Genomic DNA, 26,888 nt, shown 5'->3' with positions numbered 1-26,888 from the left:
TATAGACAGTTTTGGTATGTGTGTGTGGGAAAGCTAAACAAGCGTCCCCCGCTTTGGTCCTCGCTGATAATTTGATGTGCGGGAGTTGTAAAATAGTGAAGAAACAAACATGTTGGAAGAGGGGAAATAGAGGTCCAACATGAATTTCCTGGAGACACACACTTTGTATTTGGCCCCTGCAGAAACACAATGGGAGGGAGACCGCCTGCCCCGAGCAATGCACTAACAGGAAGAAGCACATTCGCTGAACAGAGACAAAATACATTCCAACGAGACATGACAAGCCGTCGCAAGCGAGAGCAAAGACAAGAGAGGACAGAGGTTCTTTTTCAAAACACCTTTTTTATTACAAATCATCAACAACAAACTCAAAATAATGTGTATTCACAATATGCTCTTACATATTTATCAGTAACAAATTCATTCGACAGGAGAGAACTCATTCCTTCACACAAAGAGACACACACACACACACGCATACACTCACACACACACTCTGTCAAAACAGTCACCTTTTAATTGGACCCTCCACCAGCTTGAAAACATTTGTCAGCTGCCATCTGTCTGTCTGTCTGGGACTCCCTCCCCCCTTCACTATGCCCCCACCCGTCTCTCCTTACAACACTCTTATCAGACACCAACACCTCTCGACGACTGGCACCCCTTTCACACACCCACACACACACACACACGCAGAGGGACAGGCAGACGTAACACTGCTGGCTGTGGTGCCAACAGATTGAGTAGTCTGCTGGATATCGCACCTCAAAGTACTTACAAATGACAACAAGGACAGCAGAGGCAAATGCACGACTTATACACTTCACTGTGACAAGATCAGAGGGTCTCAAGTGATCAGAACTCAGTATTTTGCAAGTCCACAGGAAGAGAAACACGAGGTTCTATTAAAATACATTCCACGCTTTCCAGAAATGTCTGGTTTGAAGTTTTCCTGCAGCTCGGTCCCTTCGCAGTGGGAAGTTCAGTTTGGCTCCAAGGGTCTCTGCTGAACTGACAGCGAGTTTTGGGAGCGTGTCTGTGTTCAGACTTTAACAGCTCGGGCCTGACTGGCTTCTTCAGCCAAACAGAGCACACAGTAGCAGCTATGATGGCCACAGAGTCAGGGGGAAGTGAGGGCCATGCCCTGAAACTGGACCACAGACCATGAATGTACGTTGTTGTTTCACCTGACTTACGGGGTGAAGACAAGGCAGGGCCACCGATCACCTCATCCCCAGCATGCCTCTGGGCTCTGAGTTACTGTCACACCTTGGTGGCCAGGGAATGAGCCTCCGTCTTCTGGGAAGACAGGGAGCTTGCCGGGCTGGCGTGCAAGGACTTCTTCAGGTTAAGGAGGCACAGGCACTGAGATCGGAAACGTAGGTCGAAGAAGGCGTAGAGGAAAGGGTTGAGGCAGCTGTTGACGTAGGCCAGGCAGGTGGCGTAGGGGTGAGCCAGGAGGAGGAAGCGAAGGAAGGCACAGGTGCCAGGCGCCAGGTCCAGGTAAGAGAGGGCGTCAGCGCTCTTCAGCACGTGGAAGGGCATCCAGCAGGCTGCGAACACCACAACCAGAGTGGTGATGATCTTCAGCAACCTCCGCTTGCGTTGGTCTCCCTTTCGCAGGCTGTTGAAGTGGCGGGTGACTGTGCAGCCGATGAAGCCGTAGCACACCATCATGGCCAGGAAAGGCAGAAGAAATCCCAGAGCCGAGGAGGAGATGCTGAGCCCGGCGACCCACAGGTTCTCCTGCGCCTTGTCTGTCACCACCAGGCTGAAGTCCATGGCGCAGGATGTGCGGTTGCTGAGAATGTCGTGTTTGGTGGTGCGGAAGACGAGAGTAGGAGCCGCAAGGAGCCCGGACAGGAGCCAGATAGCCATCAGGGAAGCCCTCATGTTGCCGCGGGTGCGAATCTGGTTGCTGGACAGTGAGTGAACGATGGCCAGGTAGCGGTCAAAGCTCATGCAGGTGAGGCAGAAGACGCTGGCGTACATGTTGAGCAGCACCACATAGCTGCTGATCTTACACAGGGCCACTCCAAAGGGCCAGTGGTAGCCCATGGCGGTGTACACGGCCCACAGAGGCAGCGTGACCACGAACGTCAGGTCAGCCAGGGCCAGGTTGCCGATGTAGACGTCTGCTGCTCGCCGCTTGCCCTGAGATCTCCACACGGTGAAGATGATCACGCCGTTCCCAGAGAGGCCGAGGATGAAGATCAGCATGTAGAGCACAGGAATGACGGAGTACGAAGGCTTCCACTCAGAATAGTCACACATGGTGGAGTTCTCAGAGTCCTCGTAGTCGTAGTATTCATAGGGATTATCGGTCGGCAGATCCATCTCCATCTTCTCTACTTGTATCCCTTTCACCAGGAGGACAAACGTGGGTAGATCCAGAGGAGCTGAGAGGAGTGTGTCTGCTGCTGCTCCATGTGAAGCTTTTATACCCCCTCCAGCCTTGTACCCTCCCAGGACACATCCGCCCCCCGCCCCCCTGGTCCTCCCCCTCTCTGCTCACCACGTCCACACCTCCCCTTCACAGCCCCTCCATTCATTTCATATGCGCCTCACTATCACTGGAGGGCCATGTGATAAGTGAAAATGTGTTGAAATGCCACAAACACAGAACCATAACGTGTGTGTTTCAGACTCCACACACAAATAAACAATAGAAAGAAGAAAGAAATCATAAAAGTTGTTGCAAATAATTATAAAGTTGAAATTATAATGAAGAATATGTGGGAGGGGTTTTCTTGCTCAAAACTTTTTTTTTTTTTTACCATTTTTATTTTACAGAGTGACAGCTCCTGATGTCCAGTAGCTCAGGCGTCGAGTCTGGACAAGAACCAAGCAGTCAATTATAATGTCAATTCAGAGTCGTTCCAACACTGGAAGACTCTCCTGACGTGTGAAAGGCTGAGCTGGGTCTATTTACATGTCTGTTGTCATGGCTGTACATGTCAGAGCATGAACAGACACACACATCCACAGATGACTTGACCTGTAGGGATATAAACTGAGTGAGTTTAAAGAAAAAAAAAGAACATGAAATAAGTTACAAAATAAGGGACTAATAAATAAATAAATAAATAAATAATAAATACATATAAGAAATGTGATGTGAATAAATATTATATCCATTATTATCATTTCAGAAAAAACAAAAAAACAATAGCAATGAGGTTCTATTTATTTTATTATAATCTTTTATTTTGTATATATTAAATTGTCAAAATGTACAATAATGTATGTTTTATTTTTAAATTGATTCTTTTTTCCCTCTTAATATGTTGATCGCACCAATGACCAAAACAACTTCCTTGTAAGTGAAAACCTTCTTGGCAATAAAGCTCCTCTGTTTCTGATTCTGATTCTCATTCTGATCCAAATCACAGTGTGAACCCATGTGATGATCTTATTATGGCCACAACAGCACCTGATTGAAATACTTTCATTTATTTGTGTATTAAAACACAAACTGTGTGTTCTGTGTTGAATAAGTTCATAAAACATTAAAGAAAGTAGATTAAATTATCATTATTCAATCACGTCAAACAACAGAATTGACCCCTGACATCCTCCTGCACTCTCTCTCTCTCTCGCTCTCTCCCCTTCCCCCTCCCCCTCTTTCTCTCTCCCCCTCTCTCTCCCCTGCTCTCCCCCCCCTCTCGCTCTCTCTCTCCCCCCCCCCCCCCCCCCCCCCCCCTCTCTCTGCAGACGTGTGAACAGCTCCAGGTGTTCCGGCTCATTCCGCGACCCGCTTCGTCTCTCAGCAGACGATGGCGAGCGGCGGCGCCAGGCCCGCCGACCCCTTAGACACAACTGCTGCCTCACTCAACAACATTTCCCTCCTTTAGCCTATCCCTCCCTCTCTCCACCCTTGCATCACCCTGTCCTCTCAGTCTTCCTCTTCGGGAGCGAAGAGGGGGGGGGGAGGACAGATTCCCGTCTCCTCCACTTTTTACCGGCATGCTCCACTGTCAAAGACCGGTTTGTTTGTGCCACTTATGGTAATGCATCGTCTTGTTATTTGACAATCAACTGATGTGATTGTGTGTTTGTGTTGCCGCCGCCGCCGCCCAACTTCTGTCCTCCTCTCTAATTGTGGTATCCAGGCTCTTTTGTCCGTCCGGCTCACTGCTCGCAGGACGTTTGACAGAACAGGAAGACGGCGGCGTAAACTGAATCAAAGCCAGCTTCCTCTCTGGGTTCTGGCGGGAGGTTGAGGTCTGTTTTTAGCTGTGATTGTGCTGCTAAATTAAACAAGCAGATCCACCCCGGCCCCTTTCACCCACAGCCACTAATCATCCTTCACAGATTAGAAGATGTTGACTTTGTTGGGATTTGAATTCAGTTTTCTTTCAAATATAAAAGTTGACCTCAGATTTACACTTTGGCTTGTGTGAGCTGAGTGATGCACGTCATGATCCCTGCAGTTCTCAGCCTCCTTGAGAGACATTTTACCTTTATAAAGTGGTCTAAAGTTGCTCTATTGCATCATTTAAAGTCACATAAGCAGAGTGGACATCCATGAGCGGATTGAAACGTTTATGCATCTGATTTTAGGGATATGATGTCATAATTCCTTAACATGCAGAAACTCGGATTTTGATTCTTCAGGGCACTGTGTGAGAGTGTTTGAGTGTGTGTGAGAGTGTGTGTGTGTGAGAGAGTGTTTGTGTGTGTGTGTGTGTGAGAGTGTGTGTGTGTGAGAGAGTGTGTGTGTGTATGTGGAGGGGGGGGGGGGGGTCCAAGTACTTAAGTATTTCCTACTTTCTGCCTCATTCCACACTGTTTCTACTCTAAATCATCGTTTTGCAGCACGACAGCAAAACAACGACAAGCAGATTGAATTCTTCCTATTTCAACCCTCCCTCAGAGTGACGAGTTCCAATAGTGGAGTCTCACCCCCGGCTCGCCTCGCTCCTCTCTCAGATGGCAGCTCGTGTTTTTCCTGCTCATTTGCCCACCTGTGCCTCACACTGCTTTGTTTTGCTCACTTGTGTGGCCCCTTTGCTGTAAACCACACAGAGGGAACACAACACGCCTCATCCTTTACCCACCTGACATCCATCATCAGACAGGCAATAACACACAACATATCCGCGGGACATAGAAGGGAATGAGCGCTGAAAGTGATGAGCTCTATTTACAAAGATGTAAACAGAGGCGCACGCACGCACACACACACACACACACACACATACACACACACACACACACACACACACACACACACACACACACACACACACTTACAGTCTACCACAGAAAGCCCCTTTGATCTGTTATCATGACCTTACGTCGTTTACAGCCTGGTTTAGGTAGAGCCAAATGAGCATGACGTGTGTGTTCTTGCTGTGTTGATTTGTGTGTGTGTGTGTGTTTGGGTTGGTGGGGTGAACTGGGGGGGGGTCTGACAGTTGTCTGATGTGTGTATTGAGCTGGCACAGACCACACCTGGCCCCGGCCACCCTGCACTGTGACAGCTGCCTCTGAGATGCTCCACTTGCGATCCGAGTCAGAGTCGCATGATATCACACGTCCGACACACACACACATACGCACTTACACACCTGACAGCCGAGATGATACACACACCCTCGGGCAACCATCAGCACCGGGATGAACAATCTTCTCAACCGTCTCATCTGCCGTTTCTACTTATCAAAGCCGACGCTCTCAGCACGGTTGGAGAGCGCGAACATTTGGCCGTCGTAACCGCCGCCGCCGCCGCCTCCTCAACTGCTGCCCTTTGCTCCTTCCAGCCACGTGATTGACACCACCTTGTTAACGGTAAAGGCCACCTAGACGGCTGAGTTTTATCCCTTTTTCCTCACTTCTCTGGTGGAGACTCTGCTCAGACTGCACTCATTATTATTAGACTGGAAGAAAAGTGTGAGAAGATTGTAGATGACTCAGGCTGCTTACAACGGTTTCTATAAAAGTCTTAACTGAGAAGCTTAAAGCAGAAGTACACGCATGTCTCAGCAAAGGCCACTGACAATTCATAAACATAATATCAATACTACATCACCTTAACTAACAATAAGCCTAGACAGCTTCTTCCGATTGGCTGAAGGAGTCCTTATATACATTTAGTTTAATATGATATTAAACTACAAGACCGCTTCCATCCAAACATTAAATTTTATTTCTGTTACAAGACACAAACCACAAACATCACTTCTTCAATCACTTCTTCCCCCTGTATCACATCTGCTGGATCACTTCCTCTCTTCTAGCTTGCAGAACCTTCGACTTTTACTGCTGACTCACAAAGATTTACATGGGAAAGCAAACTTAGATTAGATATGTAGCATTGATGAATACAGTTTATATGACTGCATTGAAATAATATCAAACAGAATCCTGTTTCCCAACTGGTTTACACTTGAGGAGGCACAGGCACTGAGATCGGAAACGTAGGTCGAAGAAGGCGTAGAGGAAAGGGTTGAGGCAGCTGTTGACGTAGGCCAGGCAGGTGGCGTAGGGGTGAGCCAGGAGGAGGAAGTGAAGGAAGGCACAGGTGCCAGGCCCCAGGTCCAGGTAAGAGAGGGCGTCAGCGCTCTTCAGCACGTGGAAGGGCATCCAGCAGGCTGCGAACACCACAACCAGAGTGGTGATGATCTTCAGCAACCTCCGCTTGCGTTGGTCTCCCTTTCGCAGGCTGTTGAAGTGGCGGGTGACTGTGCAGCCGATGAAGCCGTAGCACACCATCATGGCCAGGAAAGGCAGAAGAAATCCCAGAGCCGTGGAGGAGATGCTGAGCCCGGCGAGCCACAGGTTCTCCTGCGCCTTGTCTGTCACCACCAGGCTGAAGTCCATGGCGCAGGATGTGCGGTTGCTGAGAATGTCGTGTTTGGTGGTGCGGAAGACGAGAGTAGGAGCCGCAAGGAGCCCGGACAGGAGCCAGATAGCCATCAGGGAGGCCCTCATGTTGCCGCGGATGCGAATCTGGTTGCTGGACAGTGAGTGAACGATGGCCAGGTAGCGGTCAAAGCTCATGCAGGTGAGGCAGAAGACGCTGGCGTACATGTTGAGCAGCACCGCATAGCTGCTGATCTTACACAGGGCCACTCCAAAGGGCCAGTGGTAGCCCATGGCGGTGTACACGGCCCACAGAGGCAGCGTGACCACGAACGTCAGGTCAGCCAGGGCCAGGTTGCCGATGTAGACGTCTGCTGCTCGCCGCTTGCCCTGAGATCTCCACACGGTGAAGATGATCACGCCGTTCCCAGAGAGGCCGAGGATGAAGATCAGCATGTAGAGCACAGGAATGACGGAGTACGAAGGCTTCCACTCAGAAAAGTCACAAATAGTGTAATTTTCGTCGAACTCGACGTAGTCATAGTACTCGTAGGGACTTGCGGTGGTCAGCTCCAGATCCATCTCCATCTTCTCTGCTTGTATCCCTTTCACCAAAAATGTAGCCAGACCCAAGGCAGCTGACAGGAGTGTGTAGTCTGCTGCTGTATGTGAAGCTTTATAAACTTCCTCATGCCTTGTAGCCTCCCAGAAATCTCAGAAAAGAGAAGTACATTTGCATATTGGAAAAATATCACTGACCCACATCAAGTAACTACTCAGCAGCAGAGTCTTACAGGCTTTGTTCTAACTTCAAGCCGTTAGCTGCAGCTACAAGCACCGCTGACTCTGTTGATATGAAACTTCCTGCTGTTGTTGTCCTCTAACGAACAGTGATGTATAGCAAATATAAATGCATCAACAGGGAGGGAAACCCCAAAGAGTTTTTTTTAAAGAAAAGGTATAAATAGCTCAATTTAGTGAAACTACAGGGTGGGACGTCTCCTCGTCTGTGACGCAGGACAGGCGAGAGTTTAAATCAGACGGAGAACAAAAGGGAGAGCGCAGCACAAACAATGAGTGTGTGTGTGTGTGTGTGTGTGTGTGGGCACAGTGTTAGATCAATGACAGGTCAGTGCTAGCTTCCTCTCCGACTCAGGATAAGGACCAAGGTGGTGTGTGTGTGTGTGTGTGTGTGTGTGTGTGTGTGTGTGTGTGTGTGTGTGTGTGTCTGTGTGTGTGTGTGTGTGTGGAACATTCTGCATCGTTTACAGTGCAGGGTCTATTCTTATCTACTTTAATTAATACGTTAATGAAGTGAGTTATTTTTATAAGAATGATCTTTCTAATCAAGCAATGTTGATGCATTGGTTTGTATCGGGGAGGAAAAGCAGAAATGCAGAGGAGAATCTGATGAAAAAAGGTTCATGACGTTTGTGAAACCGTGTGACAGAGCGTGGCAGGTAGAGAAGCATCGTCTGCAAACTGCAGGCTGGACGCCGGACGGGATTTAAAGCTGCGGTGACTTTCATCCTTCACATGTAACGTGACGCTCCTCACAGATTGGCGTGGCTGTTCAAACTTCACACAGCGTTTGAAACACGAGTCTGCAGATTCGCTCAAGGTCCAGAGTTACACAGAAATTCAGTCCACGCACACACACACACACACACATATAATAATTTTACATGTTCACACACTATATAACAGCCGTGACTACATCGAGCTGCAGTACAATAAGCTATTGTAACCTCAAACCCAAAGGTTTTGACGCCCATATGCTTTTGTCATTAGTCTCAATTATAGCTGAGGTCACTCCCTGTTGGAATGTAGTAACGCATACATCTCCTACCCTGACACACACACACACACACACACACACAGAGATGGAATATGATCATGTGCATTCAAACTGCAAATATGAATTCAACTTTTTCCTCTTTGTCCTGGAGTTTCTGTCACATTTAAGAACATTTTAACTCAATTCCATGTTTAAAACTTAACATCTCTGTCTATGCCTGCACTATCTGAAGCCAGGTACAAAAATATCATAATTCCAATTTAAGAATTTTCCAAAATATAGCAGGTTTTAGTCTCCAACGTCTCAGCACTAAACCTCCCATTCTTCACCATCTGGCTGCCTTTTCTGTTACTCTCTTATCACTGCTTGTGTTTGGGTTGCTCACCAGTATCACACCGGCCCAGTAGAGTCTGGCTGAAGTTTATCAGGGTTGCAGCAGGGTTGTCACACTCTCACACACACATGTACACACACACGCACGCCAGCCTCTTGGCGTATCCTTTCCGAACCTCCGTTTCCTTGATGAGGAGGAGGAGGAGGGGGGAGGAAGAGGGGACAAGATGGACGGGAAAAGAGGAGACAGTGGGGATGTGACACAACAATGGCAGGAAGTGACTTCAGATCAATGCTGATTAGAGGAAAAACACACCGACGGAGAAACACCTCAGTCGCAAACATCCCTGCCGGACAGATAAACAAGAAACAACAACTCACTGCCGGATAGAAGCTCCAAAGCCCAACAACACGCAAATCTAATCTGTCATAATGTGTAACAGGAAGACAAACAATAGGGAATTCAGCAAGATTACTAAATTAATAATAATATCCAACTGGTTGCCAAACACTAATCAACCTTCAACAAACAACAAACAGAATGCTCTTATTTTGACGTCTGATTGGCAGAGAAAGCTTAAATTATTTCTCTTAGGCTATAAAATTAGGCTATCATTTGAAGTTGATGAATCTCTGTCATCACGCTGTAAGACTGCGCAAACGAAACCCTATAGAATAAAAGTGAGTGGGCAGGAAGGAAGTTTAAAAAGTCAACAGCGAGTGTGGACAGAGATAGGAAGGCTGACCTGAGAGGCAGCGGGGTCAAAGGTCACACACAGTCGCACCGGAGAGGTTCAAATGTGCAGCCTCCTGTATTTGTTACCGATGAGATACTAAACATCACACGTGACCTCACTCATGTTGCCGGGCTTCTCTGCAGCGTTGAGGAGCGTCTTCACCCTTCAGCCAATCGTCTAAAAATGGACACAAGAAAAAGCAAGGAAGCATATCTGCATGTTTCATCTATGGATTTGTTTAAACTGATATTGTTTCTTTTTGGTGTCTGACCTCGGAGGACATGAGCGTGGATGAAGGTGTGTACTGCTCTCCTGCTGATCAAATCGAGGCGTCTGCTCTCTCCTGCTGCAGCCCCAGCAGGGCTACCGTTATCACACACACACACTTCCTGTCCACTGTCCCATGTCCACTCAATGGGCATCTGTCTGACCTCACACCTTCCACTGCCTGACTACTTCCTGTCCCACACGTGCAGATCGACTCCCTGAAACTTCTCGTCGTCGCTCTCCCACATAAAATTGAGGGAAAGCCCCACGAGTGAGGGAAGGACAGGAACACACCAGAGCCTAACGCAACCAACATAACACACTCATATGAAGGTAAAGCAGCTGAATGTGAACACGTCCAGCTTCTAACATCCTGCATTATTCATTAAGTCGGTTCAAAGAAGCACAAAAGTGTCATCTTTAACCATTTAAACCCATCACGTTCGCGTTCTTCTGTTCTCTCTCTGCTCTAATCCCAGCAGGGCAGAGGGCATGAGGGGTCGGGGGGGAGACCAAAAAGCTTTACGGAAGCTTTACAGCTCATGAAGACAGACTATAATCTGCCAGACGCTTCACACATATGGCCTCATGAGATCATCCGCACACACACACACACACATACACGTTTTTTTTTCTTGACAAATCCATGGAGGCGCAGCAGCAGCTACAGTGCAAGAGTGTGTATTTGCGTGTGTGGCTGCTGTGGATGTAGTTTTGGTTACGGGGGGCACGTCTGGGTCACATCTCCTCCTCCTCCTCCTCAGTGGATTAGCCATAAAGCCAGTCTCCCATAACTAACTGCTGAGCGTCACCGGGACAAAAACAAACTGGGTATTAAAGCAGAACGAACATCATGAATGAATGAAAATCAGATTTCCCTTTCTTATCAAGTTATTGGTTCATTCAAGATATGAATCCATTCATTTAGCAGCTGAAGGAGAACTTATAGAGCAAAAACAAGAGCATTTTTGTGTGCATATCTTGGTCTAACTTATTGACTTAGATGCTGTATTTGTGTTTATTTGAATGCTTTAGCCGATAAAGCATCAAGGGACTGAGCTGAGGCAGAGAAAGAGGTGAGACAGGTCGGTAAGGTGGTGGGTTTGGTGGCTTGGGCTGTAATGACAGACTCAGATCATCTTCCTCCGCTGTCCAGACACGTCCTCGCTGTTCCGTGAGGGAGATCAACTGAAATTGAGTCGAGAAGGTAAACACTTCGTCCTTACAACGGAGCAGAAGTTTGGAGTGGAAAAAGGCGGATTTCAGATTTAAACACAATGGCAGGAAAACAAAAAAGGAAAAGAAATGGAACAAACAATAGAAATGAATAAAAGCCAAGGGGGCAATTGTGCCGATTCAGTAAATAGAAACTAAATCTGGTTGTGACTGGATGGGTGAATTAAATAGGTAGAGAGAGAGAGGTAGAGAGAGAGAGGTAGAGAGAGAGAGAGAGAGAGTCTTGGCTGTCATGTCCCTGGACTGCAGCCCAAAGCTTGTAGAGGAGGAGGAAGAGGAGTCTCATTCACAGAGAGCAGAGGCCAAAAGGGCCGGGGCGAAGCGCTTTGGCCGCCGCTGTGGGAATTTGCCCCCATTTGAGATGCAAATGTCTGAAAGAGCTGAAAGAGCCGGGGAAACAGGTGTCCGAGGAAGTGTGCTGGGGCGTGGGTGTGTGTGAGGGCGAGGCGGTGTGTGTGTGTGTGTGTGTGTGTGTGTGTGTGTGTGTGTGTGTGTGTGTGTGTGTGTGTGTGTGTGTGTGTGTGTGTGTGTGTGTGTGTGTGTGTGGCAGTAAACGATAACACAGGGCGTATTGAGTGAAGACCCGTGTGTGTGTGTGGCTTTCTGCATCTCCGATCATTGTCTCCTTTGCTTTTGTTTTATCAAATACAAGTGAAAAGAGAGAGGAGTGTTGTTGACATGCAAAGAGGAAAAGATGACACATCTGCAGTGTTTTTTCAAGAGTATCAAAATTTATTGATTTGAAATGCAATTCTGTATAAAAACAGCTCATGAACACGAAGAGGTGTTTTTTTCTTCTTCTCTCAAATCCAATGAAAAAAACAGATTTGAAACAAACGGGACAAATCTGCAAAAGTACTCTTGTGTTTTTTGTGCATTGAGGAGCGTTGATGGGGGGGAACTCAATCAACAATCGATTTGTTAGATGACAAATCCTGAACGTTTCTGCAAGCAAAAATGGCTTTAATACGGCAAATATCTTCGTAAGCTTTGGGCCCTGACTTCATGAATCGCACCGCAGCATCTTAGACACTGAAGATGCTTTTATTTCTAATCCCAGGAAGAAGCTCAGTGGCTCCACCTACAGGACAGCGTGGGTCCCGTCTGACACACTCTCATTCATATCTCTGTTGTACTTCAGATCCAGAGGTTTACGTTATGAACATGTTGGCAAAACGTGAGACGAGAAACAACAAATTAAACTAAATGAAAGTATCAAAAGCTTCAGTCTTCCTTCTCAGAACCCTTCGCTCTCCACAGTACGAAAACGATAACAATAATGTCTGAATATCTGATTTATTGTTGCTCGTGTGGTTGGCAAGGAAAAGTATGTCCTGCACTGGGATTGGTTAATGATGACATCATCCGGTTTTCCTTGATTTGAAACATCTCAGATCAAATGAATGTAGACAGGCTGAGCAGACAGACGCTGTTAGTCTCTTTCATGCTTCATGATTTTGGACGGAAATATCGAAAGCCTTTTAGGATTAAAGTAAAAAGTAAATCTGCACAATTCCTGTGACAACATTGGTTGAACCTTTCACTTTAAGATGAGGTTTGTCATTAGAGGATCCTCATTACATCACTGAGCCTTTTCTTTTCTTTTCTTTTTTCTTTGCGTAATGTTCTCAATTAAATTCTTTTTGTTATTTAGAGTAAAGTTTCTCGATGGAAGAACCTCAGTACATATTCATGACATTTCCTGGTTGGAGACATACAGTGGAGTGTGGAGTTCCTCCTCAACATTTTGGAGGATCTGGAGGTTTCCTTTCCTAATTTCTATCTGTCTGCATGCAAAACAGCTTCATTTTAGTGTTCTTCAAACTGGCATGTCACCAAGTTTCATTCACAACATAAATACACACCTGACGCCTCCCCCCAAAACTGAAAACAATCAAATATGTCTGCATGATTTAATAAACTATTAGGACAACAAACGGCAAAACAATATGCATGAGAGAAATCTTTGGTTCAGTGGCACAAATGTCCCCTGTGCTTCATTTAAGGGTTAAATATCGAAGTGTTCCTTCTGCTGCTGCTGCTTGGAGGTGATGTCACAACGCCCTCTAGTGTTCAACATTATGGTCGCAGCACATAACAGTGCAAAACAGTGGGAATGGTCCGAGTCAGACGACGTCGGATGAATGCGAATCTCTTCAACCGGCCGAGCGGTGAAGGACAAAGTGCTCCACAACAAAAATATCAACAATTCAGACCAAATCATGACTTCATTGATAAAGCAAAGGAGCGTCCAGGACTCCAAACTCCCAAAAAGCTTTAAACTTCACACACGTGTGTACAAGCAGCCTTACATGCTCCCCATGCGTCGCTCGTGGCAACAACACATTTCTAGAGTTCCTATATTTACATAACATATCTTACATTTTTTAAACTAATTTCCAGGACTTTTGCCAAATACATTTTGATCGCCCGACCGACGATTTGATCACTTTGTTCTAACTAACATAAGTAAGGTGACGGTTCAGTTTCCTAAGGTTAAATGATATTAGGTTATAGTTTGATTGATCTTTCTGCAGGACTCAAAGCTGTCAGTGCTGCTGCTGAAGGAAACTATCAAATCTGCAACGACGCCCAAATCTAAAGCCGATTGTCAGCGTAGTTATTAAGTGAAGGGCCGATGGAATGATTGATGTGTAAGCCGGCGTCTCTGCTACAGGTAGGTGTCGTGCTCTGCGCTGCTCAGACTCTCTTTGGATTGATTGACCGCGGGGTGTTTAAGCAGAGGTGAGGGGTCGGTGGAAGGAGGGGAGGAACTAACCGTCTGTGTGTGTGGCAGGAGAGTTCCCTTGTCCTTTACCTCCTCTTTAGTCTGTTTTCTTCCCATGGTGTCTCCGTCCGTTTGGGATTCCAGAGGAGAGTCCACGATGATGGTGGGTTTCTGCCTGAGGTCCTGCTGGGTGGGCGGGTCGGCTTTTATGATGGCTTTGGCGCCGTGCATTCTGGGAGGGGACTTGCAGTGCAGATCGCCGCGGGTTTCCTTCCAGCGCCGCAGCTGAGCGAGGTGCTCCTTCTCGATGTCTCGCTCCGATATCGGCAACTCCAGGATCTGAAACGTGCGGGTAGATGCCCGACAGGAAGTAAATGCATCATAAGGGCATTTCTATTAACAGTGAAACCCCATTTACCCTACAGTGCCCCACACACACACACACACACACACACACACACACACACACACACACACACACACACACACACACACACACACACACACACACACACACACACACACACACACACACACACACACACACACACACACACACACACACACACACACACACACACACACACAGGACTCAACTCGCCAGGCCACAACAATACACACAGCCTGTGAGATGTAAGCACGTCGTACCTCTCGCACCAGGAAACCCTCTTGCATGTACTTTGGCCCGATGTTGCGGAGGTGCTCCATCGTCTCGTAAAACCCTTGGCAGGTTTTCAGCTTCTCCTGGGTTCCCAAGACAAATTTCAGGAGCACCAGGCCCACTCGGAACAGGATCTTCACTCCTGGGAAGAGCGACGCATCAGGAAACAAGCAGCTTCAGCAACAGCGAGTCAACAGCGAGTCACTTGTCTACGTTATCAGAGCTCATGTTTGCTTATTTCGCAGTGGAAGTTGCCTGACAAAAGCTGTATGGGGGGGGGGGGGGGGGACGTGCGTGTCTGTATGTGTAATACTTGTGTGTAAGGACTACATCATAATACTACGGTGAGTGATCTGCTTGTGCTCTGTCTCCTCACCCTCGCACAGGAACATGTCCCACACACGCAGCACCGAGGCCCAGGGCAGCGTCCGGGAGAAGGCGCACATGAACCACTCCGTCATGTACAGGATGGGCTCCAGCTGTTGCTTCTTCAGGTGCCGGTGAGCCACGGGCGACACCCGCTTCAGCAGAGCGTTCAGGGTCTCCCCATCCAGCTGGATCGCCTCCTGCCAACGGGGGAAAAAAACAAGGAACAAGGCAGTTAGCAAACAAGAGGAAAGAGGGCACATTCCTTTCACACATTCCTCTCCACTCTGCTTAATGTGATTGTCTGATTGTCTGATTGTCTGATTATCTCATTAGCACATCAGCGTCACGCATGCCTGCTAAGTCTTGACACCAGGCTGACAGACACACAAGGCGAGCAGAGAGCCACACTGTTCTGAGACTAAATCCGCTTTCCCCTCAGCGCCAGAAATGATGAGCAGCTGGATTTCTGGAACCTCAATAAGATGAAAATACAAACATTAAGGTCCTTTAAATTCACTTCATTCCGTCCTTACATTCAATTCTACAGTATTAGTTGGAGAAAGTGTGTATTTGTCCTTCAATACGACAGGCAAAGATGTTTATTGGAGCAAAAATGTGTAACTGAGAGAGACACTAATTAACGTGCTGACTGAGGTGAATGTGTAATCCTAGTTTAAAGTCACCCAAAGGTTGTCTCCTGACCTTTAAACCCACTCCACGTAAATAAGATAGAGGGTTCATCTTACCAGTCCTGCACTGTAGTATCCAGGAAGGTACTTCTCACAAATCTGAACAAGAACCCAGAATGCATCCTGGGTAAAGGAGAGGAAAGTGTTTGTGTTTCATTTAGTAAAAGTGAATGAATAATATACATTTGGTGTGTGTGCAGGAGTGTGTAGGAGTGTGTAGGAGTGTGCAAGAGTGTGCAGGAGTGTGTAGGAGTGTGTAGGAGTGTGTAGGATTGTGAAGGAGTGTGAAGGAGTGTGACGAGTACCTCTGCCGGCATATGCATCAACAGAACAGCAGCGATGGGAGCCTGACCCTGACAGTAGCCCTCCTCGGGGCGATGCAGCGTGTAGGCCTTCAGCACGTGGAACAAATCCTGCTGCCTGTGTGTGTGTGTGTAGAGCAGCACACGTTACGTAAGAATGGATGAGCGTTCACTCGGTTACATCGTCGTAGAGACAGGCGGCGTAAAAAAAACACTCTCGTACCCGAAGCCGCCTCGTGCTGCGAACATCTCGTGGAAGGGGAACTGGCGGTGGAGATCCTTCTCGATCACATCCACCCATTTGGGATCTCCAGGATGGTCCACCAGTTCCTGAAACACACCTCCATTTGTTAGTATGACTGTAAACTCCCTTAGCATGGAACTCCGAATTAAAGCTTTAATAAACCTGAAGTCAGGCTTTGGATCTGATCTTGATTTAGAATTCCTTTTAGAAGTTATACGACATTGAAGACAGCAAAGAAATCATCTATTGCCGTATCTAAAGGCTTTTGGTGTGTCAGACATTTGTTAACAGCTTTAAATATCTTAAAATATCACACATACCAACATTCTTCTATCATATCCAGTATATAACCGACCTGAAACTTTCCCGGGTTCTGCTCCCTTTTCACTTTGCCTCCGGTCAGGTAGAGCCATGCGCGGCCCCGCAGGGACGGAGGGACGCCCTTTTGACAGCGCAGCTTCACCTGTTAGTCACACACACACACCGTCACTCGTGTGCAGCAAGTGACGAATCAGAGCAAAGCAGGACATAAAGAGGAAACTAAATCTGTCCTTTGGTGGTTTTGTCTCACAGCAGCAGGGGGTCCGATCAGATGTAAACAAACCTTCTTGTGTTTCTTTGCCATCCACTTGTCCCAGTTGTTGAGCATCTCCAGCCATTTCACCTCCCGCTGCCTCAGGACATCAGTGGGGATGTCTTCAATACTGTAGAGACAAAGAGATGGACAGCATGAGAGAGGACTCAGGACACTGAGGCATGGAGGTGATCTGGAATGTAGGGATTGCAAGTACAGGAGTCATTTCTAAGTGTTTTTATTTATTTATTTCTGTAGTAAGTATCTGATCTGCGGCTGCACACTGTCACGTCTTTGTCTTGTTGATGGGAGAGGGGAGCGTCTCATCGGGGAAGAGGGTGGGACAGTGCACAGTCTCTTCCTTGTCCGTACAGGAAACCCACTCTGAGACAGAACAGTGGAGCACTTGCCATCAGCAGTGAAGTCGATGCAAAACAGGAAGCTGCAGGAGAACTTTCCCCTAGATCAGTTCCCTAAAGCCTCCTTCACAAAACACACCAATACCTGCCCCCCAGTGAAAAGTATGTATGTATGCAAACACAACAGCTCTGAGATTTGAATACACACACACTCGCCGGTGCCGCGAAAAGGTATTATCATGAATTCCATTCAGCCGTGAGCATTTCAGATTCCCCGATGACGTCAGCCCAAACTGGTATGCCAGAAACTTAGATGTGTAAGTGATGTGTACCTCCCTGCTCATCCATTTGTCTCAGTGAAGCCATGTTGAGTAATAAAGACGTGCAGCAGCTCGGCAGAGAGGAAGAGGGAACATTTATTCTGCTTTTATGTGCAATAAACTAGAGCCACAAAACAATGTATCCTTTGCCCTTCCTGTCTACTTACCTCGTCTTGCACACACATTGCGATCAAATGACAGCGATAGACAGAGAAAGGCTGTCAGACAATTTCTATGAGGGTTGATTGAAAGGTTATGAGCTTACATCTAGCTGTAAAGGAATATTGCAGTGTGTAAGCTGTCAAGTCATTTCATTCTTGGCTGTCCAAAGACAGAGAGAGAGAGAGAGAGAGAGAGAGAGAGAGAGAGAGAGAGAGAGAGAGAGAGAGAGAGGGATACAAAACCACTAGAGACATATCTGTCTATGAACTCCTCCTTTATTCAGCTCATATTTCTCTTCCATTTCTTTTTTTAAGACTGTTAAACATTATGAAAGCATTACGAAACGCCACTCACGAGTCTCCGGTGACCTGCTGGGCTCCACCAATGAATCCGTACTTGTCGACCGGTTTCTCCCCGGGGATGTTTCCATTCACCTCGGGCTCAGATCCATGCGAGCCGCCTTTCCCATCCTCCACCAGGTCCTCCGTGCTGGCTCTCAACCCGGGTCCATAGCCCTGCTTAGTTTGTGCCATTTAAATATTTCTAAACCTAAGAACTAACCGGTCCACAGTTAGTTCGTTAAAGTCACACTGGAACGCGTTTCTAACTCATTTAAGCTCGCCATGAAGACGCCCGCTGGCCAGCTTACTCACCCAAACCTAAAGCCGACTAGCTGTCACCGCTAGCTCGAGTTGCTAGGAAGACTTAGTCGCTTGCCCCCCTCCCCTTTGGTAGATTATATCATCTTCGCATTGCTTCCGTAGTTATTATTGCCGTCACATTTACGACCGAGTCAATTAGTCAAACCGATAAAGAAGGCAAAACAGGTAAATAGGGTAAATAAACGCTAGCAGAAGTGGGGGAGCGGCTCGCTAACGCCGAAGCTAACATGCTAGCATCACAACTGTCAGCTGACTTGCACCTATTTTCTGCTGTCAGCGAGTTATGTAGCTTAGCTAGCGGCTACAAGGAAGGAAGCGCGAGACACAGCGACCAAAACAATCACACCTTACATCACGAGCCTCCACCGCCACCTAGCGGCGAAAGGGATGCAGGACACAAACATCTACTAATACTGTCTAGTGTGCTGGACTTTCAATTCAGTTAATTTACCATTCACATATGTAAACTTTTATTTTCTTAATTTCTGTTTTATTTTGAGCAACAACAAAAATTGCATTGTTTTAACAGATTTTTTTGTTTACTTTCAACTGTCTGACTTGACGTGTTGTAGGTGAGGCACTACGGTGATTTTAAGCTGAAACTTTTAAATTTTTATGGTATTGAGAATTCTGCAGGGGAAGGTAGAACTTCATCATTCTTTGCACTCGTTCGATACACCTAATGGCCTCCATTTAATTTCTGTTTCGTTAATGTTATTGATGTTCCATGTGTAGAGAACACTTGAGACTTTAGAGAGTTTCAGTGTTCAATCCGTTTGCCATGGTAACATGTGGAGACTGATGCACTGTCAAAGTTCCTCTGGAAGCCATCGTAAACAAAATCTAATCAAGCAAAATATTTGTGTTTGGTGAGAGGTCTTGGATTGTGTTATTGTGTTTCAGTCTGCTCCTGTCTCAGTTTGTGTCAGTTTCTAAAGTGAGACTGAAGTTGCAACATGAAACACTCATAAAGCGATTTGTACAAATACTAGATTCTTTATTTAAATATTGTACATATTTTAAAACATATTTACATAAATTAGACCTGCATTGTTACACTGTAGACATAGGTGTATCACTCGTACACACACACACATTGCTTGCTTAAGAGAGGACAATCACACCGTACTAACTGCAGAAGCACCTTTGAAAACTGCTTTACAGGCAAGAAAAATAGGGTGGGGTGGGGGGACTTTTACATTTAACACACAGGCTAAACAGCTAAGACGAGACAAGCTTCTAATGCCAGGAAAGGCCTCTGGAGTACAGGTCTAGCTATGGGTTAAGGCCAAAACTGTGCTCACTTCCACACTGTAAATTGCGAGCACCATGACGTTATCTCAGCACTCCTGCTTCTGCATATGGGTAACATGGGTCAAACACAAGCCTACCTTTGAAGCACAAACACGTGGACACAAACCACTCTTTCTCAAGACACGACGAGACAACAACTGTGTGAAATCAGTGGTGCCATATTAAAGACTCTAAAAAAAAAAAAATAAAATAAAAAGCGATGCTATTGTGCGTCGATGCAGTGATAATTATTTTTTGATGAATGACACAGTGACAATATTGGTCTCCACCAACACAACGTTTACCTTTACAGCAGGGCATACACAACAAGAGCCCCAATCATATGGCTTTCTGTCTTTGGTTTTTCCATGCAGCCTCCAAGAACCAAGAATATAATTCAACCTTCATTCCACAGACATAGAAACAACTTGTGTCTACTTTAATATTTCCAACACAACCACGGCTCTGCGCACAGGGATTTTACAGTATTGCTGTATGATGAACGAAATACGCAAAGAAAGCATGTCTTTGGTGCGCATGCTGTAAACTGTAATAACACTGTCCAAACCATTAGGGGCGCTGTTTCACAATAAGGACAATCTACAGTATCATCACTGTTTTAGCAGTGTCAGATTTGTTGAAATCGCTTGCACTTGTTACAATCATGGCGACCGTGTTGATAGAAATCAGGTCAAGTTACAGACATTTGAATTACAAAAGAGAAGCAGCAAACAAATGGAAATAAGGGTTGAGAGAACACACACACACTCACACACACACACACACACACACGTTAAGATAGACAAATCTGTTTGTTGTTGTTCACCAAAAATAAATTCATAAATGTCGAGAGACAAACTTCAAACTCTGAAAACTAATAACAAAGTTAAAAAAATACATCTTTTTCTTAGAATTTATGCCTGACCTATCATTGCAGTTGTGAGCATTCCCAGATGCTGCCTTTAGCTTTGCTAAATAACATATATTAACATTAAATACAGCACACATTCAAATAAAAGCTTCTCACATGTACTACACACACACACACACACACACACACACACACACACACACACACACACACACACACACACACACACACACACACACACACACACACACACACACACACACACACACACACACACACACACACACACACACACACACACGCGCTCACACCCTTCAGGACCTGCTGTGCACCACTCGACGACAACATCGACATCAATCTCACCAAACATCGTCTTGTTCTTTGCAGCAACTGGAAGTGTGGGATTGATAAAGCTCACGTCAAAGATTAAAATCCTATACAAGAAAATATATGGATGAACGCATGTGTACATCTTTCACAACAGTGTCTTTGCTTTCACAACCAAAGCGAATAAGACGCAACAGAGGCCATTACACAACCTTAACAAAACGCACAACAAATATTTACAATTTACGAGGACGCGTCTGTGAGACATTCCTCAGCCGACCGCCCCGACGACTTCACCAGCTATGATTTATGGTATGGATTCTCTTTATGGCGTTACATATTTTCGCGTCGACGCACTTTCCCAGGACCAAGATGCTGAAACAACACTTTGCATTTCCTTCTGCAACATCACCTGCTCTTTTAAAACGCTGCCAAACCTCAACTCACAGACACCGAACGGATTGACGACGAGAATGGTAACAACAACAGACGGACGGCGAGGTTCAATCGGCAACTCTCATCACCACCATGGCTTTCTCCTCTTACAGTGTCGCCTCCTATAACCGAGGGCTGATCAACGTTATTCAGGTCAATCAAACAATGAAGACCTAAAAGCAAAAGCGTGGCCTCTTCCCACCGTGCTCCCGCTTGATGATCAAGATGAAAAGGAAAAAAAAAAAAAAATGCCCTAGCTGCCCGCTTTCCCCCTCGAGTGTTCAAGCGCCGAAACGCAAACGGGAGGAAGAAAACAATGTACAAGCGTGGACTTCAGTTCCGCAGCGAGGAGTGTGTGCCGCAGCAGGTGGGACCCCCCTGTCAGCCCACGACCGACAATAGTGCATTTGGGAGGGGCTGCAGGTGGAAGACTCAGGTGGTAAAGGTACATAAGGACACACACACACCCACACACTCGCACGCATGTTTAGTCTGTGTATTCGGCCACGATGGACAGCAGCACAGTGATGTCATCAGGCTTCCCTCCTGCAAAACGAGACCAAAGAGAAGGTGATTAACATTTGTTTGTGATGGATCCCTAAATGTTTATCATCCTCATCATCATCTTCCACGTCCAGCATAGACAACCGAATGAAAACGATTCCCTTCTCGGCAGAACCTGGACGCTGTGCGACACACTCACCTCTTACATTCAGGCCATTGTCACAGGCAAACTGTGCAAAAGGAGACATGTAGTTCGGGTCGTAGGCGAGGTCGTGAGCTTGCTTTGCGATACTCTGTGCCGTCTGCAAGATGCTGTCGTAGTTGGTGGTCTGAAATGAGCAAGGACGCAAAGTGTTACTGTGCGATTCTTCCACTGCTGCCTTTGCGTGACGTACAGCTGGATATCGTAGTGACACCTTGAGTTTCTGCAGCTCGTGCAGGATCATGTAGTCTGGCATGTTGTCGAAGAGGCCGTCGGTGGCGGTCAGGATGATGTCACCCAGCTGCACGTCAAAAGAGGAGCTATCAGCTGCTTCGGGACTGAAAGGAAAGGAAAGGAAAGGGAGGGGGGGAGAGGTCAGTCACTAGATGAAACAGGAGCATGCATCAGCCGGGCTCCAGGACGGAACTGGGGCAGGTCAAAAAGTCACTCAGCCAAAGCGTCGGGGGGCCTGACAGCTGACTCGGAAAAGGTTCCCTTGCGTGCCAGAGTGGCCAGAGGCCCATGGTGCCCGCTGGCTCCATCCCCAAGAGTCAGGTTCATTTCCTGGGAGCCTCAAACCTTATGCTCTTGTACGGTCTAGCAGGTTTTTGCAGTTAGGATCTACCGAGCCAGAACGTCTGCTCGGTTCTTCTGATATTAGAAAAAGCACTTCTACCAGCTTAAACCATCGGAACACGGAATTCACTGACCTCCGGCCTCATGGCTGACCCAGGCCCACATGGATTAGATCAGAGGCAGCAGCAGACAGTTTATCCCTTCTTAAACAGCCTGCTGTAATAGAGTGAGGCTTGAAAAATCATTTACTTGTTCTGCAATAAGCACAGACAACTCTGCTCATCACACACATCAAATGATTTCTCCCTTTTTTTTTTTTTTTAATCGACACAGGTTTATTCTCTGCCTTTAGAACGGGACAATAATCCTCCAAAAGAGACAAACATAATCCGTCCTCTGCAAAAATACTCTGAGCCTGTGAGAAAGGCAGGAAGAACAAAGTGTCACATTCTCTCTGTGTTTGTCCTGTGGGCTCGCACGTGTGGGTGTGTGTGTGCGTGTGTGTGTGCCCGTGGCCCCGCACACCATCACATGTCTAGTTCGGCACTACAAAGCTGCCAGCAGTCGGGCCGTGCGCTCGCATGTGTTGCAGGGTTGTAAAAGCCTACACGGGGTGGCCTGGAGCCACAAGGACGAGGCTGCAGAGTCACATTACTGCCTACCAAACACAACATTCACACACCCATTCTGCTATGAACCAGGAGACGTTAAGAGAATATGGACATTTACAAGAAACCACGTCAATCCAACTATTATACAAAAGACCAAACACTCCCTCACGTAGTGGGAGAGTGTTTGGTCTGTATATACCTGCACACACACTTGAGTCTGTGGCCAAAACAAGGTTTGACATTTTTACGACAGTGTTTGTTAATTTTCATTCTTTGAGGCGTCGGCTTGAGAGGATGATGACGATCCAACCCAAGACTCCAGTTTAAGGGCCATGATGATGTATTTAGCATTTACCCAATATGAACCAGTGCAGTGTGAAGTCTGTAGCTCTGCTGTGACTCTGCTGTGACTCACTAGGAGTGGAAAAATGCCACACAACCACACATTCATTCATATTTTATTAAAAATTAAAAACAGACCTGTCGCTAAGCACCACTCCCTCAGCCCCGGGCGGAGCTATGGACAGCTGGAAGGGCGTGTTGAAATAGTGCTGCTGCTCGTCTGAGCGGTGTACCACCTCCCCCCCCCGCACCACCAGGAAGCCCGAGTCACCCAGGTTACAGGTGTGCAGCCGGTGACTCCGCCCATCCAGCACCACGATACAGGCAGTGCTGCTCCCTGGAAACAAGAGGGCGAGAAGAGGTTATTGGTGATTAAAGGGGTTTCTTTCCTGTTTGGCCAGGCAGAAAAGGAGGAAGTCACGTCTACATGCGTCACTCCCTTCACTCACTGCAAAGACAAAATGTTGCTGAACCAGATCGCTGCCACCTTTGGGTGTTCAAGGTCCGTTTGCTTACTTGCCTAGTTAGTGAAGCATTCGCCCTGACAGCACCCAGCAGCCCCAGTAACCTTGAGCAGACGTGGAAACGCCTCGTCAGATTCCCTGCTCCGCACTGGCTATAGGTCAGGAATACCAAGTCTAAGGAGAAATGTGACCTTCACCAGTCACACATTCGGCATTATGAAGCTCAGTCTTTTTAGACCTCGGCCAGTGTCAGTTACAGATGGATACGTGTGACCTTTTGGAGCTTTGGCAGGAGAAGGACTATCAAGTATGTGCAAAAGGAAAATAGTTTTTCGCCTTGTGACGTTGTTTAGTTCCGCATTTAACGCGGCGGTGTAATGAAATACATCCTGATCCAGTTAAGTGAGGAGCCGGTTACCTCATAGATGCAGTATTACATCACTCAGGAGGATGCAGGTCTATTCTGCCCGACAAGCTCCAGCCAAAGATAGGACAGTGAACAAGACGCTGTCATTTGTGAGGCTTTACGCTCAAATACACGGAAGAAAAATATCCCTCAGTGCAATTCATGCAGTTTTCTGTACGTGATGTTTAAGTATGAACTGTATACATCTCTATAAGAAGCCACGGCCCACAGTCTCTGACTCACACTGCAGACATGTTATTCATTTCACAGAGCATAGGAAGCATGACTCACACCATCCGTGCCTCGTCTGTGTGTCTGTGTACCATCATGCATTATGTCGGCGTGTGTGTGTGTGTGCGCGTGTGCTCACCCAGCAGGGGGACTTTGTTCTGTAGGAGCTCGTAGTATCCGGAGGTCAGAATACCCACTGGGTTACTCGGGGTGAAGCGTCCTTCCTTCACCAGCCGCTCACACGACCTCATGAGGGTGGCAGAGAACTGAGACGGGTCAACGCCGTAGTCTCGCCAGCCGCCGACGCCGTCCGCAACACCTGGGAGAACATTGGGAAGAAGAAACAGATCTAATTCTGGTGATGTCATTACCAACTGTGACCATGAATGATGTCATTGTGGGTGGGCTCCATTCATAAAGTTGTCAACATTTGTGGCATCTTTCATGGTGTCAATATGTGGGTGCACAGGTGTCTCTGTTAATGAGGTCATTAACAATTGTATCATGATGTCATCACCAATTGTGTCATCATTCATGGTATCAAAATAAGGGTTCACGGGTGTTACCTTTAATGAGGTCATTTCATGATGTTGTCAACAACTGTGATGTGTTCAAGTGCTTCCATTCATGCCTCCCACTACTATCATTTGGAAATGCAAATAAAAAAATGTAAATTAAATGAAAAGCACCTGATACAAATGGCTGAGTGTCTGTTTTGCATGTGAGTGGAGTAATGGTGCCGCCTTCCTCTGTCACAGATGGAAGTTTCAATCCTTTCTGCCAACTAAATTTATGAATATGTTCTCCGTGATCAAATTGACAAACTGGTGTTGCAGTTTTATACTTTTATCTAAAAAATAAATCATATCGTGACATTTACAGCGAAATTCTGTAAATCTAAATATCAACAGCTACAACGTGCAACCCGAGTCAAATCGATTAACCGATAAAGTCTTCGATCACCAGCAGAGTTCCCTTCCTGTAGCCTCGTCTGCCCGACAGACATGTGTAACATTAGTGTGGGACACGTGAGGGCAGTTTGGTTTATTTTTACTCCGCATCATCAGCCTCAACACTTCGCACAGCGCGTATATACAGCGTCTGTCAAACACGGCGTGGGAATAAGGACCAATCCACGTGGATTTGCGTGCATTTCCCCGTGTTTACCCTCCTGTCTGCCGGCTGCTGAGGACAAAGCAATCATACTCAGCTAGCCAGTAGGCTGCTAACGCTGTTAGCAATATGGCTGCCTCCATGTTCAACCATTCTGACCTTTATAAGACATTGTACAGTTAAGTCTGACATGAAGTGGAGACGGGATTATCAGCAAAGACCACCTGAAACACATGACCTCTGACCTCTGGAGTTATTATTGCCAATATTGCGTTCACAGTCGTAGTTTCCTCGGTCGGCAGTCTTCTAGGTGAAAGGTCATTAGGCATTTCACCTTATGGAGACTGTTTATATTTACATTTTTCATATAAAAAGATACAATAACAGGCAGATATGCAAACTGATACACTGCTCAATATTTGGTTGGTGTCATGGCGAACCGCAGTAAGAAAGTTATTAAATGTCTGCGTCCATTTGTGGAGGGGGGGCTGTTGTGTTTTCATCCGAGGGGTCGGTACACGTGCAGGCTCACTGAAGGTCACCCGCGGGGTTACACGCACATGAGACCGGGGGGCAGTGTGTGGAATGCCGTGCACCTTACCTAAGACATCGGCCCCCTTATGTCGCGCTATGAAGCAGGCGTCGTCCCCGTAGCACATCCCTTTCTTCAGGATCCCCTTTCGAAAGTCTTTGCCGAAGCCATAACTGGCGGAGACCAGGCTGTAGTCCCGACCGTCCGCCTGAGAGATTCCGCCTAGGACCGCCCGGGCTACCAGTCTGCCATAAGACAGTACGGATAACATCCCCCAGCAGGCAGAGACCCGTGTGTTCTGAGTCTGCACGCCGCCCGCCCGCCTGCCTGCCTGCCTGTCTGCCTGCCTCCCTGCTCGGCTTCTTCTCCGAATCAAGCCCCGGCTGTGTCTTTATCCGTCCATCCGACCCCGAGAGGCTCGATACCACACGCTAGCTCAATTCACCGCGCTGCTGGTTCTGAACTTCGTCCGTCACGACTCGTCCGTCTCTTCTGCTTCCGCGGCTGTTTATGTTCCTTGCGCTCCTCCACTCGGGTTTCTGTTTCTCGACATGTTTCCACTCTGTGAACCAACCGGGTACAAACATACGGGTCGTTCACGTTTTTACAAACCCGACGTCACGGACCAAACTGCGCACACTAGCCGCTTGGGTGCGCTCGGTTTATTTTACGAGGCAGTACGGGAGACACCAGGATGAGTCAATGTTAGGTGGGGCTTACATGACTAAATTAG

General features: G+C 47.0%; 4 protein-coding genes across 8 annotated transcripts; all 4 read right to left on the bottom strand.

The window, feature by feature from the left end:
- Positions 1 to 329: 329 nt before the first annotated feature.
- On the bottom strand, positions 330 to 2,398 carry LOC143011444 (apelin receptor B-like). Its single transcript, XM_076164337.1, has one exon. The coding sequence runs from the start codon at positions 2,341 to 2,343 to the stop codon at positions 1,264 to 1,266; it is 1,080 nt and encodes a 359-aa protein (XP_076020452.1). The 5' UTR covers positions 2,344 to 2,398; the 3' UTR covers positions 330 to 1,263.
- A 3,730-nt stretch (positions 2,399 to 6,128) lies between these two features.
- Positions 6,129 to 9,063, bottom strand: LOC143010950 (apelin receptor B-like). The gene has a single exon (XM_076163561.1). The coding sequence runs from the start codon at positions 7,393 to 7,395 to the stop codon at positions 6,358 to 6,360; it is 1,038 nt and encodes a 345-aa protein (XP_076019676.1). The 5' UTR covers positions 7,396 to 9,063; the 3' UTR covers positions 6,129 to 6,357.
- Positions 9,064 to 12,061: 2,998 nt separating this feature from the next.
- LOC143011020 (TBC1 domain family member 10A-like) lies at positions 12,062 to 18,547 on the bottom strand. Its single transcript, XM_076163671.1, has 9 exons — positions 17,941 to 18,547; positions 16,776 to 16,875; positions 16,527 to 16,634; positions 16,151 to 16,257; positions 15,931 to 16,045; positions 15,683 to 15,748; positions 14,944 to 15,133; positions 14,555 to 14,709; positions 12,062 to 14,245 (listed from the first exon to the last, which is right to left on the bottom strand). The coding sequence occupies exons 1-9, from the start codon at positions 18,117 to 18,119 to the stop codon at positions 13,850 to 13,852; spliced, it is 1,416 nt and encodes a 471-aa protein (XP_076019786.1). The 5' UTR covers positions 18,120 to 18,547; the 3' UTR covers positions 12,062 to 13,849.
- A 676-nt stretch (positions 18,548 to 19,223) lies between these two features.
- Positions 19,224 to 26,794, bottom strand: LOC143011021 (protein phosphatase PTC7 homolog). Of its 5 annotated transcripts, none has more exons than XR_012964877.1 (7): positions 26,225 to 26,794; positions 24,650 to 24,829; positions 23,548 to 23,746; positions 22,095 to 22,218; positions 21,878 to 22,007; positions 20,666 to 21,720; positions 19,224 to 20,573 (listed from the first exon to the last, which is right to left on the bottom strand). XR_012964877.1 is itself a non-coding variant. In XM_076163672.1 (6 exons), the coding sequence occupies exons 1-6, from the start codon at positions 26,424 to 26,426 to the stop codon at positions 21,662 to 21,664; spliced, it is 894 nt and encodes a 297-aa protein (XP_076019787.1). In that variant the 5' UTR covers positions 26,427 to 26,794; the 3' UTR covers positions 19,224 to 21,661. The 5 variants fall into 5 exon arrangements, 1 of the variants encoding a protein (XP_076019787.1); XR_012964876.1 differs by having other exon boundaries at positions 20,672 to 21,720; XR_012964878.1 differs by having other exon boundaries at positions 20,676 to 21,720.
- Positions 26,795 to 26,888: the final 94 nt, after the last annotated feature.

The sequence above is a fragment of the Genypterus blacodes genome, unplaced genomic scaffold (genome assembly GCF_046128005.1).
Source record: "Genypterus blacodes isolate CSIRO-AG114 ecotype Tasmania unplaced genomic scaffold, CSIRO-AGI_Gbla_v1 ptg000133l_1, whole genome shotgun sequence".
Lineage (NCBI taxonomy): Eukaryota > Metazoa > Chordata > Actinopteri > Ophidiiformes > Ophidiidae > Genypterus > Genypterus blacodes.
This window is presented reverse-complemented; position numbering and strand designations above follow the sequence as displayed.

Excerpts from the sequence above, each read along its gene's own strand:
- LOC143011444 (XM_076164337.1), bottom strand. The coding sequence starts at position 2,343 with ATGGAGATGGATCTGCCGACCGATAATCCCTATGAATACTACGACTAC.
- LOC143010950 (XM_076163561.1), bottom strand. The coding sequence starts at position 7,395 with ATGGAGATGGATCTGGAGCTGACCACCGCAAGTCCCTACGAGTACTAT.
- LOC143011020 (XM_076163671.1), bottom strand. The coding sequence starts at position 18,119 with ATGGCACAAACTAAGCAGGGCTATGGACCCGGGTTGAGAGCCAGCACG. Across the intron at positions 15,749-15,930 it reads TGATGCATATGCCGGCAGAG|GATGCATTCTGGGTTCTTGT; the intron begins GTACTCGTCACA and ends TCCTTTACCCAG. Across the intron at positions 15,134-15,682 it reads GATACTACAGTGCAGGACTG|GAGGCGATCCAGCTGGATGG; the intron begins GTAAGATGAACC and ends CCCCGTTGGCAG.
- LOC143011021 (XM_076163672.1), bottom strand. The coding sequence starts at position 26,426 with ATGTTATCCGTACTGTCTTATGGCAGACTGGTAGCCCGGGCGGTCCTA. Across the intron at positions 24,830-26,224 it reads TAAGGGGGCCGATGTCTTAG|GTGTTGCGGACGGCGTCGGC; the intron begins GTAAGGTGCACG and ends ATGTTCTCCCAG. Across the intron at positions 23,747-24,649 it reads GAACAAAGTCCCCCTGCTGG|GGAGCAGCACTGCCTGTATC; the intron begins GTGAGCACACGC and ends TCTTGTTTCCAG.